A 16,092-nucleotide genomic window follows, 5' to 3' on the forward strand; every position below is an offset into this window, starting at 1 on the left:
CTGAATTTCCAATGCAATGCACTTGACTGAATTAAATAATTAAGGGAATAATTTTATGCCTCAGAATATTAAACATGTACAAATATGCACCAGGGGAACAGTTAACTGCCAAAGCCTTTGTTTAAATTTGAACCAGACAAATTGCTTAAGTGTAGCAGGTTGAGAGGTGACCTTGTACAGATTTATAAAATCATGAGGGGTATAAATAAGGTGAATGGCAGATGTCTTTTCCCTAGGTGGGGGTTTTAAGACTGGGGGCATTTTTTAAGGTGAGAGGAGAAAGGTTTAGAAGACACATGAGGGACAACCTTTTTACACAGGGAATGGTTCATGCATGGAACGGACTTCCAAAGGAAGTGATAGATGCGGGTGTAAGTACAATGTTTAAAAGGCGTTTATATAAGTACTCAAATAAGAAATGTTTGGAGTAATGTAGGCCGAGTGCAGGCAATTGGGACTTGCTTAGTTTGGGTTTATCGTTGGCAAAGACTAGTTAGACCAAAGGTTCTGTTTCCATGCTATTTGACACTATGATTCCATGGCTCTGATTTGTCAAACCATCCAAGTGCTGGATGTCACTTTTATTCACACACATTCTGAATTCACACTCACCTTTGCAGACGGGAAGACCACATTCACATCATGTAGTATTTTCAATTAAAAAGTAGCTCAGGGGTGGAATTTTCCCAGTGCGTTCCCCATGGCAACACCATTATCAATCACAATCCAATGAATCAGCAATCTTTTCCTGCATTATAGGTTGTTCCGTGCTTTGATATTTGGTATTCTTGCATTCTGTCCTGATGAGTGTTGGATAAAAATAACTTTAATAGCATGTCTTTTTTTGTCAGCAATCCTCAATGCTCTACCTTTTGGAAAGTTTAAAGTATGAAAACAACCGATGAGATTACAATTTAAAATTTGATATGGCAAGCGTTTCAATAATTAAAATGGGGGCGAAGGGGGAATCACAGTTTTAAAGGGTTTGTTGAAACCAATGACAACAAGTGTTCTAAATCAGTGAACACTAAGGACATTTCAGTTAAAAGACTTCATGTTATTTTGGGGAAGGATTGGTCTATTGGTATTACCACTGGTCTGTTAACTCAGGCACCCAGATAATGTTCCAGGGAGCCCGGTTTGAATCCTGCCACAGCAGATGGTGGAATTTGAATTCAATAAATATTTGAAATTAAGGGTCTAATGATGACCATGAGTCCATTGCTGATTGTCAGGAAAAACCCATCTGGTTCACTAATGTCCTTTAGGGAACAAAGCTGCCATCCTTAGCTGGCCTGGCCTACATGTGACTCCAGAGCCACAGCAATGTGGTTGACTCTTAGCTGCCTTCTGGGCAAATAAGGAAAGGCAATAAATACTGGCTTAGTCAGCAACACCCTCATCCTGTGAATGAATAAAGAAAATTTTTTAAATGCTCTCAGATTAGATTTATTTGGTTGCTTCCTCTGAATTTCTTTCACAGAATAAAACTAATGTTTTGAAAGAAAATGATTAATTTTTATTGCATATTTTAAGATGGGTATATGGCTGACGAGTCAATTCTTGTCTGAGCTAATTATCGCAGCTTCGAGTATTTCTAATGCCAGAAGATGGCCCTGCAGTTACCAAAAGATGTGAGTATTGTCAACGGGTAAGTATCTGAGGCTGAACAAGTGTCCTGCTGTTCAGATGCTGGCTTATGCTGACAGAGAGGGGATGTAAATTATTGTAGTCTGAAAGCCTGCAGAAAAGCAAGTTGCAGCTTCAACACCGCTTGTGTCTAACTGCACCTGGAGGAATTTGCTTCGCCACAACCCAACAGCCTGCAAACTGTAAACTAGGCAATGAAGAGGAAAACAATACAGAGAGGCAACGGCAACTGATAGCAAAAAAAAAATCACCAATCAGTAAGTAACTTTTAGAATTGCTTTGAGTGCTCACCAACTTTTTTTTTAATATGCATCTACATCGTTGCTGTGACAGAAAAAAAGATGCACAGGCTAAAGCCTTGAAATTCGAATGCTTTAATCAAATGTTGATGATAATTAAAATGCAGAAATAATGCAAAATTGCAACAGGTCAGACAGAAAAGATAATGTGAGTGGGCCACAGGATCAGAACTTAAAAGTATTTATTTTATAAGCAGCAAATGGTAACAGGAGAGAAAAGCTTGACAGAACTGACATGAAATAATAACTTCCAAAAGCAGCAAATAGATGCAATACCCGAAAGCTAGCTTTTCAAAGGCTTAAACTTGCTGATGCTGTTCAGGTGGATTGCTGCAAAATCTGCAGCTCTCCTATTCACTTCTATCTTTGCAAGTGGGGATGATTCTGTGCACTCTCATCCATGGTGTTAGGCATTACCTGTTGGTGAAATGCATTTGGGAACTTTAGGTCTGAATTTCCACAGGCAAGCACTATACCAAGAGAGAAGATTTATTCTCTGAGTGGGGAGAAATTCAACAGGTCAAACTCATGACTGTTTGTATGAGAGAACAGCAAGAATGAAACTGGTGCGATGCCTGATCCAGTCCAGCTTGATGTGTCAGCTGTGGGGCTTACTATTTCTCTTCTGCCAGCCTACCATCCACTGGTGCTATTTAAAGGCAGCCACCACCTCTTAAGGGGAAATGAATTTTGCCATCCAAATTAAAGCTGAGCAGTTGAACAAACAGGGGCATTGCGAGGAAACCCTCTCCCAGTGTTCCTCTTTGAAAAAAAAATTCATGGGATGTGGTTGTCTCTGGCTCAGCCAGCGATTATTGCTCATCGCTAGCTGCCCTTCAGGAGTGGTGGTGAACTTAAGTTTTGAGAAGATTTGTAGCTCAGGTTGGTGGTGAGCTGTCATCTTGAGCTTCTGCTTCATCTTGAGCACGGTGCTGCTGGTCATGGAATTCCAGGATTTTGATCTAGTGACAGTGAAGGAATAGCAATATATTTCCAAGTTAGGATGGTGAATGGCTTGAAGGGGAACTTTCAGCTGGTGGTATTCCCATGTCCTTGCTCTTATGTGTTTGGAAGGTGTTGTTGAAGGAGGCTTAATAAAGACGTCTTCGACAGTACTGCGATGGTGAAGGGAATGAATATTGATGCAGGTGGACTGATTGCTGATTGTGCCGGGGTCAGTGTCCTAGTGCTTTGCCCTAATTAGGTTTGAGTATTGTTGATATTGTACCCATCTGGACAAGTAGAGATCATTTCATCGTTCTCATGTTACAGGACAACAATTATTGAGGAGACAGAGGAATACATGCAAACAAGGAGCTAGAGTAGGTCACTCTGCGCTTCAGGCCTGCTCCCCCATTCAATAAGATGACGGCTGACCTGATTTTAACCTCAACTCTACATTCCTGCATAGCCCAGTTACCTGTTATCCCCTTGGCAATCAAGAGTCAATCGATTTCAACCTTAACAATATTCAAAGATTCTGCACCCACTGCCTTTTAGGGAATGGAATTCCGAAGACTCAGAACCATCTGAGAGAAAATAGTTGTTTCATGCTCTCTGTCTTAAAAGAGCACTTTCCTTTTCAACCTCTTCCCTCGCCTGCGGTCTGGAGGCCCTCAGGTTAAATCACCACCAGTTGCTTCTCTCTAATGAGAGAGCAGCCCCTATTGTCTGGTAAGACTATGGTGACACAACAACAACAACTTAAGTGGGTGACCTCTTATTATTAAACTCTGACACCCAGTTCTGAATTTTCTCACATGAGGAACTATATTTTTGATATCCACCAGGTCAAGTCCATTTTTGATTTTATATGTTTCATTTAAGTCACCTCTAACTCTTTTAAATTCCAGAGGCTACGGATCTAGCCTGTCCAGCTTTTTCCCATAAGACAATCTGCATGTTAGTCTAGTCAATCTTCTCTGAACAGCTTCCAATGGAGAAAGAAATCCAATAGATACGGTGGCCAGTACTGTACACAGTCCACCAGATGTGGTTTTATCAAAGCCCTATCTACCTGAACCATAACCTCTCTAATCTTGCAGTTATTTCCTCTCACAATAAAACATAACATTCTATTATCTTTCTGATTACTTGCTGTACGTGCGCACTAACCTTTGGTAATTTATGCACGAGGCTGCCCCCCTATATCTCTCACGAGCATAAGAACTAGGAGCAGGAGTAGGCAGTTTAGACCCTCTGCTATTTCACACGATCATGGCTGATTTCATCTCAGCTTGAACTCCATTTTCCTGCCTGTTTACCCCATTATTCTTTACGCCATTGCGAATTGAAAATCTTTGTATCGCCTTCTTAAATTTATTCAATGTTCCAGCATCCATCTTACCCTGGGGTAATGAATTCCACAGATTGACAACTTCTTTGAGAGAAGTAATTTCTCCTCATCCCTGTTTTAAATCCATTACCCTTCATCCTAAAACTAGGACCTCTGGATTGCCTCACATGAGGAAATATCCTCTGAAATCTGGAGAGTGTCTGATTGTGAAAAACATTCATAGTGACATCACAAGGTAGTAGTTCATGAACCCAATGATTCGTGATTAAATGCTGTTAGGCACTTTGTGTATACTGTATTACTGATATTAAAAAAGGGAAATCTTTAAGCTTTTAACTGTGCATAGCTGTTCAAAATTGTGAGCACTTTATTAGTATTGATAAAGATTACTGTTGGTTCTAATCTTTATGGGAAGTGTAGCATTTTTTCATTATTATCTGGTTAAAATTATTAATTTGTTAACACACAAAAATAATGATGGCAGTTTAGATGATAAAGTTAAAAATCACACAACACCAGGTCTTATAGTCCAACAGGTTTATTTGGAAGCACTAGCTTTCAGAGTGCTAGATGATTTGCTGCGATTGCCGGAAGTGGGAGATTCTGGATGCTAATGTCATCCTGGGCACACGCCTTCCAGAGTCAATGGGCTGGAGGCCAAGACATAAACGCTGCAGCACCATAAGGCCAGCAGATGTTGGAGCAGACACAGGCCATTTGGCCCATTGAGTCAACTCTGCCATTCAATTATATCATGGCTGATCTGATAACCCCCAACTCCATCTTCCCTTCTTTTCCCCATAACCCTTGACTCTGTCACTGGGTTAAAGATTTGACTACCTTAACCTTGAACATTCTTAATGACTTGGTCCCTACATTACTCTGTGGTCAAGAATTCCACAAATTCACTAGCCTCTGAGAGAAGACGTTCCTCATCACCTCTGTCTTAAATAGTTAACCTCTTACTTTGAGAGTATGCCCTCTGGCCCCAGATTTTCCTACTCTCTCTCATGGGAAACTACCCCTCTGTAGTCACCCTATGAAGGCCCCTAAAAATCTTATATGCGCTTATGTCATCGGTAAGGGGGGATGTTACGAGGCCATTTTGTTCCAGGAAGTGGTCACACCTCTTAGGATATGGTCATTGATTTGGCCTGCGGTATCGGACCTGTGTATATGACTGTTACTGAAACAGGGTCAGGGACTCAAAGGCCAGGAATGCAGGAGTCTCAACTTCTGCAGTTATCCAAAAGGTGAGAGGTTTCTCAGCTTGTTTGAATGAGGGTTAGGGCCTGCAAAATGGATGAATGAACTCATCATGGCACCATAGTGAAGGAAGCTATTTAAGTCATTTGGTCAGCACAGTGGCTCAGCAGTCAACACTATTACTGCACAGCACCAGGGACCTGGGTCTCATTCCAGCCTTGGGTGACTCTGTGTGAAGTTTGCACATTCTTCTGTGTCTGCATGGGTCTTCCTCCAGGCGCTCTGGTTTCTTCCTACAATCCAAAGATGTGCAGGTTAGGTGAAACCAAAAGAATTTAATCTCTCACATTGGTATGATGGTCCTTACTTGTTTCATTTAACACATTAGCACAATGCCATCGTTCAGTCTTTGTGAAGCAATGAGTTTTTTTGCAACTGCTCTGTCCCTCTTCTTCCTCTGATCATTGAGTGCTAACTCTTGCCCCACTCTCTATTTTTCCAGGTCTGTCACAAGTCAGAAACCTGACAGTAGCAGAAAAAGTGGAGGAGGACATCCATTAGCACTCGCCAGATACCAGCTCAGAAATTGGCAGTCTGTGTATCTCAGAGGCTCAGATAGAGGTGGTCTTGTAAATGCATGAAGCCCAAGTATCCAGGAGTAAGGCAGAGAGGTACGTTGGTTCAGGAACCAGCTTGATGGAGGGTGAGATCATACCCTGACCACACAGAGAACTCAATTCAAGCACATAGTTAATAAAGGATGATAGTTGGCTATATTTGACTAACTACTGGTTCTGAATGCATTGCATTGCCCATCAGTAATTTGTTGCACAACCCCACTTCCAAGTTTATTTTGTACATAAAAGCCGGATTAATGGTGGGGATTGTTCTTTTTGTCTTTGCTTTGAGTGAGATATTACATCAGGCACTGCCTGCCCTTTCAGATGGATAGGCAAAATATACTAATGTGAAGAAGAGCAGTGATTATCACTGGTGTCCTAGTTAATGCATATCCTTTAGCCAACATCACCAGAAACAACTGAACTGGTTGTGGTCACTTTTGTGTGTGCCATGTACATTTTCTACATCACAATAGTCATTACACTTCTCAAAAATACTTGATTTTATGTAAAGTACTTTGAGATACCTGGAGATCAGAAAGGTGCTCTGTTGATGCAATACATTTCATTCTATACTTGCTCTGGGCAGATGGAGACTTATCAGTTACAGCAAAGTAAAATTTCAACCAGAACCTCATAGTTCTCAACTTACCTTTGTTTTTTCTCACTTAGGGAAGACTAGACATGGAGTTTGCACCTTTCTCAATGAGCATCTTATACTGAAACAAACAAAGGACGATTCAGCGTGTATGTGAAACATGAATGTAACAGAGCTACACTCACATGTGCGATGGCTGCAGAACCTCACTCCTGCTGATGATACAATGCATAAGATGAAAAGAACATCTGCTTTATGTGAACAAGTCAGTGTAGCCATTGAGATATTTCTAACCCTAGGCATTATGAGTCTACTGGAAAATATTTTGGTCATTGCTGCAATTATTAAGAATAAGAACCTCCATTCTCCAATGTATTTGTTTATCTGCAGCCTGGCTGTTGCTGACATGCTGGTAAGTGTGTCCAATGCATGGGAGACCATTGTAATCACCTTAGTTAACAACAGGCATTTGATTGTTGAAGATAACTTGGCCAAACAGGTGGACAATGTCTTTGATTCGCTGATCTGCATTTCTGTTGTGGCATCCATGTGTAGCCTCGTGGCCATAGCTGTTGATAGGTACGTCACCATATTCTACGCTTTGCGTTACCATCACATCATGACAGTAAAACGAGCTGCTTTTATTATTGCAGGTATCTGGTTGTTCTGTACTGGCTGTGGTATTATCTTCATCATCTACTCTGAGAGCCCACCCGTCGTCATATGTCTGGTCACCATGTTCTTCATTATGTTGGTCCTCATGGCCTCCCTATACAGCCACATGTTTCTCTTGGCTCGCTCGCATGCAAAGCGAATTGCTGCTTTGACCGGCTACAACTCAATCCACCAGAGAGCAAGTATGAAGGGGGCTATCACGTTAACAATCCTGCTTGGTATTTTTATCATTTGCTGGGCTCCATTCTTCCTGCACCTCATCCTCATGATCTCTTGTCCCAGAAATCTGTACTGTGTGTGTTTCATGTCACACTTCAATTTGTATTTGATCCTCATCATGTGTAACTCAATCATTGACCCTCTAATCTATGCCTTCCGTAGCCAGGAAATGCGGAAGACGTTCATGGAGATAATTTGTTGCTACAATTTGAGGGCGGCTTGTGTTGGACTTTCTGACAAATAAGCCTGCAGCAAGTGAAGACAGCTCCCTTTCAAACCTCCCCACTTTGTGAAACGTGAATGATTAAAATCTGGTCACCAGTTAGTCATTTCAGAGTAACATCAAACAAAATTCTTTCACAGGTCAATGGCAGCTCCCAGATTTCTTTCTCGTTATTTAAGGAATGGTTTTCCTTGATGTTGGAGCAACCTATGAATAAAAGGAAGAAGAAGTATAATCTCCTTAAAATAGAGAAAAGGAAAATGAATAAAGTTGTTCTGAATTAGGAAGGAGTTTTAATAGACTTGGTGGAGAGAAAAAGGCTGAACAGTTAAGGCTGTTACAACACAGCAGTGAACCCTTCTGTTAATTTAACCAAACACCCAGAAAAGCTCACCTCACCTTGTAATCTGTTAAAGTACAAGTTACAGAGAACTCCCAAATCCCACTATTTAAAGAAAATAGTATTAATTTATTCCTTAACTTTAACAGTGAATATTAAATAACAACTATTCACAACTCTAAGCCCCTCTTTCTCTTAACTGCTTATTATCTGCCTCCAATATGCTGTTCCAATAAATACTTATTAAAATTACATTAATTTAATTTCAAAACCATACAGCAGCTGTTATCGTCAGTGTCTGTCATCTTCTGGCTGAATATCTCTCTGTGTCATCTTCTTTCTTTTACTGCTAGTATCCTGGGGCATAATTTAAACTTATTGATTAAATTTGAATTGTTGTCAAAACAGCAATCAACTCAGGTATCTATTTCACAGCCGAATGTTACATATTTTCAATTTTCCAGACTGCTAGTTAGTCATATGACAAGTGCTTGGAAGCTCTGGGTGCAAAACAGCATTTCCTCTCTCTTAAAAGCACAGTACACATCTTCAATTTCATAACAAGGCACAGAGGAAACAAATTTAAGAGTTAACAAAAGGATCAGAGAGAGATGCAAAGAAATATTTTTGATGCAATGATTTGTAAAAATCAGGAATGCAATATCTAAAAGGTTGTGCTAAGACGTAGTAACTTTCAAATTCAATTGGATAAATACTTTGTAGCCAGGGCTATGGGAAACCACAGAGCAGTGGGCTTAATTTGAGAGCTCTTTCCAAGGGCTAGCATGAGCATATGAGGCTGAATGACTGATTTTAACATACAGGCTGCAGGAACAGAATTATTACAGGCTTCAATTTAGGCTGAAGAAATTCCAGTTGGGTCAGTCGATAAAATGGTGGTTTATTCAAGTCAAAAAGAGGAGGCAATATTAATTAAATCACATGATCAAAAAAGGTTGAGAAGGAAGGTAACTCAGTCCCGCAAGCCTGCTCTGCCAATCAATAAGATCTCAACGGAATTATCTGTGATCCAAGTACCACATTCCCATTTATCCCCTTTAACCTTTAATTCCCTTGTCCAACAAGAATCAAACTCCCTTCACTTTCAAGATGTTTTGTGACTCCATCTTCATTACCTTCTGAGAAGGACAGTTCCAAAGTTGCATAGCTGTCTGAAAGGGAAAAAAGAAGCTCATCTCTGTCCTTAAAGAGCTGTTCCTAATTTTCAGACAGTGTCCCCTCGTTTTGGACTCACCCACAAAAGTAAACTTCCTTTCCACAGCCACCTTTCACAACCTTATGAACTTCAATCAAATCATCCCTCACTCCCTAAACTCCAGTGTAAATAAGCCCAGTCTGTCCAATATTTCCTTATAAGACAATCTGTTCAGTCCAGGTATCAATGTTGTAAAGTTTCTCTGCACTGCCTCCAATGCTTTTATATTCTTCCTTAAATAAGGGGACAAAAATTATGCACTGTATTCAAGATATGGTCACACCGATGCCCTGTGTAACTGAAACATGACATCTTTACTTTTATGTTCAATTTCTCTTATGAGAAAGATTTACATCCCCTTTGCCTTCTGATTACATGCTGTACCTGTGTATTCATTTTTTCTGACATGAACTAGAACACCTAGATCCTGTCACACCTCAGAATTCTACAGTTGTTTTCCATTGCAGTAATATCTACTTTTTATTCTTCTTGCCAAAACAACTTGCATTTTCCCCCATGATATTCCACCTGCCCACTCCCTCAATTACATATTATTCTGCATCCTTGTTGTGTCACCTTCACAACACACTTTTCCATCTATCTTCCTGTAGTCTGCAAACTTAGCCGTTATGCTTTCAATTCCTCTTCGAAATCATTAATATAAATTTTAAAATGTTGGAAGTCCAGCACAGATCCCTGTGGGATTGCATCCATCACATGCTACCAATCTGAACAAAGACTGATTTATCTGTACTTTCTGTTTTCTGCCAGCCAGCCAATATTCTGTCCATGCTGGTATGTTGCCCACTACTCTATGAAATCCTACTGTGCGCAAGAACCTTCTATGTAGAACCTTGTCCAATGCCTACTGAAAACCCAAATACAGCACATCAACGGGTTTCTGTTTATCCATAGTGCACATTACTCCTTAAAAGAATTCTAATATATCAGTTAAATAAGATTTTCTTTTCCCAAAACAATGTTGTCTTTTCCTAATTACCTTGGGTTTTCCAAGTCCCAAGCAACAACCTTAATAAGAATTGATTTTTACACCTTCCTCATGACAGACATCAAGCTAACTGGCCTATGGATTCATGTTTTCAACTTCCTACTTTTTTGAATAGAGAGATTATTAATTACTACCAAATTTAATGGTACCTTTTTGAGGGCGGCACGGTGGCTTAGTGGTTAGCACTGCTGCCTCACAGCGCCAGGGTCCCAGGTTCAATTCCAGCCTTAGGCAACTGTCTGTGTGGTGTTTGCACATTCTCCCCGTGTCTGTGTGGGTTTCCTCCAAGTTCTCTGGTTTCCTCCCACAGTCCAAAGATGTGCAGGTCAGGTGAATAGGCCATGTTAAGTTACCCATAGTGTTAGGTGCATTAGTCAGAGGGTCTGGGTGGGTTGCTCTTTGGAGGATTGGTGTGGACTTGTTGGGCCAAAGGGCCTGTTTCCACGCTGTAGGGAATCTAATCTAAAAAAAACTATCAATTTTTTTTAGATCAGTCGTGGGATCTGGTATCACTGGCAAGGCCAGCTTTTATTGCCCATTCCTATTTTAAGAGTTCATCCACATTGTCGGTGGATTCAGTATCACATGGAGACTAGATCAGGTAGGAGCGGCCAATCTACTTCCCTAGAGGACCTTAGTGAACTAGATGGGCTTTTACAACTATCATTAATCCTTACATACTCATCACCATTTTTTTGTTGAATTCCAATTTCATCATCTGAAGTAAAGGGTTCGAATTGACATCCCCAGAACATTAGCTTGGGATTCTGGGCTGCTAGTCTAGTGAGCTTACCACTACACCACTGCTTTCCCATAACAAATTTTGGAAAATTAATGCTCTGCATCTTATAAGTTGCTTCTTTTAAGACCCGAGGATTAAGATCACCAGAAGCAGATGACAGTATTGGCTGATAATGGCTAATATATTGTAGTGATACTGATTGAAGGAAAGGTATTTGTTAGTACACCATATCAATATATAAACAAGGAAAAGAGTAGGCCATTTGGTCCTTCAACCTGTTCCACCATTCAATAAGATCATGTCTGATCTGATTTTAACCACAACTCTGCATTCCTGCATTTCCACAATAATCTTTCAAGCCCTTGATAATCAAGAATCTATCTACTTCTGCCTTAAAAATAGTTAAAGATTTTGTATGCACTGCCTTTTCAGGAAGGGAATTCCAAAGACTCACAATCCACTCTGAGAACTATTATTTTCCTCACCTTTATCTTAAATGGATGACCCTTATTTTTTTAAACTATGATCCTTCGTTCTAGGTTTTCCCACAAGAAGAAACATCCTTTCCACATCCGAGCTGAAAAATGTGTTGCTGGAAAAGCGCAGCAGGTCAGGCAGCATCCAAGGAGCAAGAGAATCGATGTTTCGGGCATAAGCCCTTCTTCAGGAATGAGGAAGGTGTGCCAAGCAGGCTAAGATAAAAGGTAGGGAGGAGGGACTTGGGGGAGGGGCATTGGGAATGCGATAGGTGGAAGGAGGTTAAGGTGAGGATGATAGGCCGGAGAGGGGAGAGGAGCGGGATCTGCTCTCAGGAGGACCAATTCCAATACCGAACAACCCAGATGGCCTCCTTCTTCAAAGACCACACTTTCCCCTCAGACGTGGTTGGCGATGCTCTCCACCGCATCTCCTCCACTTCCTGCTCCTCCGCCCTTGAACCCCGCCCCTCCAATCGCCACCAGGACAGAACCCCACTGGTCCTCATCCACCACCCCACCAACCTCCAGATACATCGTATCATCCTTCGTAATTTCAGCCACCTCCAAACAGACCCCACCACCAAGGATATATTTCCCTCCCCTCCCCTATCAGCATTCCTGAAAGACCACTCCCTCCGCGATTCCTTCGTCAGGTCCACACCCCCCACCAACCCAGTCTCCACTCCTGGCACCTTCCCCTACAACCGCAAGAAATGCAAAACTTGCACCCACATCTCCCCCCTCACTTCCCTCCAAGGCCCCAAGGGATCCTTCCATACCCATCACAAATTCACCTTCACCTCCACACACATCATTTACTACATCTGCTGCACCCGATGTGGCCTCATCTACATTGGGGAGACAGGCCGCCTACTTGCGGAATGTTTCAGACCGCACCAATCAACCCAACCGCCATGTGGCTGAACACTTTAACTCCCCCTCCCACTCCGCCAAGGACATGCAGGTCCTTGGCCTCCTCCATCCCCAGACCATGGCAACACGACACCTGGAGAAAGAATGCCTCATCTTCCACCTAGGAACCCTCCAACCACAAGGGATGAATGCAGATTTCTCCAGCTTCCTCATTTCCCCTTCCCCCCACCTTATCTCAGTCCCAACCCTCGGACTTAGCACCGCCTTCTTGACCTGCAATCTTCTTCCCAACCTCTCTGCCCCCACCCCCTCTCCGGCCTATCATCCTCACCTTAACCTCCTTCCCCTATCGCATTCCCAACGCCCCTCCCCCAAGTCCCTTCTCCTTACCTTTTATCTTATGCTGCTTGGCACACCCTCCTCATTCCTGAAGAAGGGCTTATGCCCAAAACGTCGATTCTCCTGCTCCTTGGATGCTGCCTGACCTGCTGCACTTTTCCAGCAACACATTTTTCAGTTCTGATCTCCAGCATCTGCAGTCCTCACTTTATCCTTTCCACATCCACCTGGTCAATCCTCTCATGACCTTACATGTTTCAACTAAGTCACCTCTGATTCTTCTAAACTCCAGAGGATACAGGAGAGGATACAGGAGAGGATACAGGCCTGTCTAGCCTCTCCTAATGAAGAAATCTGCTTATTCCAAATATTATTCTAGTAAAGCTTCTCTGAACTGTTTTCAATGTATTCACATCCTTCCAGAAGCACAGTGACCAATATTGTACACAGTATTCAAAATTCAATCTCACCAATACCTTGTGTAACTAAAGTAAAACCTCCCTAACCCTTGCTACTAATCAGTTAACCTCACAATAAAACATAACAAAGCTTTTCCTGTTTACTTGCAGTATTTGCATATTAACCTACAATTAATGCACTGGAACTTTCAAATCTGCATCTCAGAGCTCTAAAACATCTCAACATTCAGGTGATGTGTTTATTTTTTATTCTTTCTGCCAAAACTGGACAATTTCACACTTTCACACATCACGTTCCATTTGTTCACTCACGTAGCCCAGCCAAATACCTTTGTAGGCTCCTTACATCCTTTCCACAACTCACGTCCCTACCTGTGTTTCTGTCACCAGCAAATTTAGCTTCAGTCCCTTCAGGCCAAATCATTTATAAAAATTGCTAAGAGTTAAGGTTCAAGTACTGACTCCTGTGGCACACAACCGGTGACATCTGGCCAACCTGAAAAAGACGCATTTATTCTGACTCTCTGCTTCCTGTTAGCCTGCCAATCCTCTATCCATGCCAATGTGTTACCCCGACGACCATGTGTTTTTATTTTCCTTAGTAGCTTTATCAAATCCATTCTGTAAATCTAAGTACAATACCACCACTGGTTCCCCTTTATCAACCGCATCAGTTACTTTGACAAAGAACTCCAATAAATTAGTTAACCAGGTATCACTCTTCTTTGAAATAAAAGCATTAGATTATTTATATGCGATCTTGATTTAACATCTCATCTGAAAACCAGCACCTATAGTAATGCAGCACTCTCTCAGTACTACTACGTTGGAGTGCCAGCCTTACATTTGTGCTTGAGTGCTGGAGTGTGACCTAACCCTCACATAATGTGGCTGAATCAGTGGAAATTTGAGATGAGTAAAGCATTTTTATCTAATTGCTTCAAGCTACAGTTATCAGTAGCCATAAAACAGAATATTGTGGATACTGGAAATCTAAAATTAAACCTGGAAGTGCTTCAGATACTCAGCATTTGTGGAGAAAGAGAGAGTTAATGTTTCAGCTTGTGACCTAGTTTCAGAACCACCAGTATTTTCTGTTTTGATTTCATACACACTTAAATATCTTTTACAAATAAAATCAATTTTGCTGAGGGCATAACTAGGCCATTCAGCCCCTCAGATCTGCCCAACCATTCAAGGAGATCAAAGTTGATCTGCTTGTGACCTTAAGTCCCATTTTCCTGCTTGATTCCACAACTTCAAGTCCCTTGTAGATCAAACCTTTCAAGTTGATGATCTGTCATCAGAAACCTTTTCAGCATTTCAGATGAAAAGTCATTAATAAGTATTTCCAATTTTTTTCTCCTGCTTTTTATTGAAGCTTTCAATCCCCTGCTTTGTGTATACATTGCTTGGTGTAGCACTGGGCATTAATGCCAAGGAGGTGTCAGGAGGTGTTAGCCCCAGTGCTTAATAATGTAACTGGCTGCAATAAGCTTACCACTGAGAGAGCTACAAATGTTCTGTTCAACTCTGGGCTAGGGTTAGAGTTGCACAGTTCCAGAGAGCTTCAAAGTTGAAACTTTATTGCTGGAACAGCACAGCAGGCCAGGCAGCATCCAGGGAACAGGAGATTCGACGTTTCGGGCACAGGCCCTTCTTCAGGAATTCCTGAAGAAGGGCCTGTGCCCGAAACGTCGAATCTCCTGTTCCCTGGATGCTGCCTGACCTGCTGTGCTGTTCCAGCAATAAAGTTTCAACTTTGATCTCCAGCATCTGCAGACCTCACTTTCTCCTCCAGAGAGCTTCAGACAAACAGTTGGAAGTCTGTATGAATGGGAATGGGGAGAGGACAGCTGTAGAACCTGGCTCAATTGATTATCCATATTTAAAGAAACAAATGACATCCATTATATTGGCAGAGGCAGGTATAATGCTGTAGGTTGGTCACTTTAAAAGCCGAAGGGGAAAATGAAAGAAAAAAAAATCAGGAGGAGAGAAAAAAATGATCAACATATTCAGTTTAATGATATCTCTTGTATGTACAGGGAAAGAAGTTGTAAAAGTACTTTATAAGTGAAAGCTTTCGAAAATCAGACTTTACTTTCACTTTGTTAAAATAGGTGGTTACAATTTCCTAAAGAAAGATGTTCATTTATGTATTTATATATAATATGTATTTCAAATAGTCTTAAAGATTTAGAATATAAATATGGTTGCATCAAAGTTGACATCGTTCTTTGACCAGTTGAGACTAAAACAAAAACTATCAACTCATCTTGTCATTTATGTTTGAAACAAGATAAACATTCTTCATGTCCTTGGTAAGGAGTGGTGCTCTGAGCTGGGTACAATACGCTAGCTGCGGCCAAGTCAGTATTTTCTGAACTTTCACCATAGCTTCCTTGCTTTTGAACTTCATGTATTTATTTCTAAAAGTGATGAGCTCATGTCCTTAATGACTACTTTCTCAACTCACCTACCACTTTCAATGACGGATGCAGCTGTATCCCCAGGTCTGTCTGCTCCTCTCTCCCCTTTCATTGATAATATCTCTCATTGTTCTTTCTGTCAAAATGGCCCATTTCACACTACTCTACGTTACATTTCATCCTCTATGCGTCGTCCATTCGACCGACTTCTCAACACCCTCCTGAAGTGCTGACAGTTCAGAATTCATTCCAAGTTTTGTGTCAATCACACATTTTGAAATTGTGTCCTGTGCACCCAAATTTAAGTCACTGAAATAGACCAAGAAAAGCAATGGTTCTAGCACTGGTGAGGGTGGGGGAGGGGTGGAGCTAAATTCCTCCAGTTTGACCAAGAACTGTTTAAAGTCAAGATTAGAGTGGTGCTGGAAAAGCACAGTAGAGCAGACATCCGAAGAGC

The 16,092-nt window shown here is 41.4% G+C and overlaps 1 protein-coding gene across 1 annotated transcript; it reads left to right on the top strand.

Annotated features, from left to right (window-relative positions):
- The first annotated feature begins 1,740 nt into the window (after positions 1-1,740).
- On the top strand, positions 1,741-11,694 carry LOC122548842 (melanocortin receptor 5-like). The gene is made up of 3 exons (XM_043687690.2): positions 1,741-1,907; positions 5,954-6,122; positions 6,744-11,694. The coding sequence occupies exon 3, from the start codon at positions 6,830-6,832 to the stop codon at positions 7,805-7,807; it is 978 nt and encodes a 325-aa protein (XP_043543625.1). The 5' UTR covers positions 1,741-1,907; positions 5,954-6,122; positions 6,744-6,829; the 3' UTR covers positions 7,808-11,694.
- The last annotated feature ends 4,398 nt before the right edge of the window (positions 11,695-16,092 follow it).

The sequence above is a fragment of the Chiloscyllium plagiosum genome, unplaced genomic scaffold (genome assembly GCF_037043375.1).
Source record: "Chiloscyllium plagiosum isolate Xiang-an unplaced genomic scaffold, Cpla_swu_hap1 HiC_scaffold_4, whole genome shotgun sequence".
NCBI classification, from domain to species: domain Eukaryota; kingdom Metazoa; phylum Chordata; class Chondrichthyes; order Orectolobiformes; family Hemiscylliidae; genus Chiloscyllium; species Chiloscyllium plagiosum.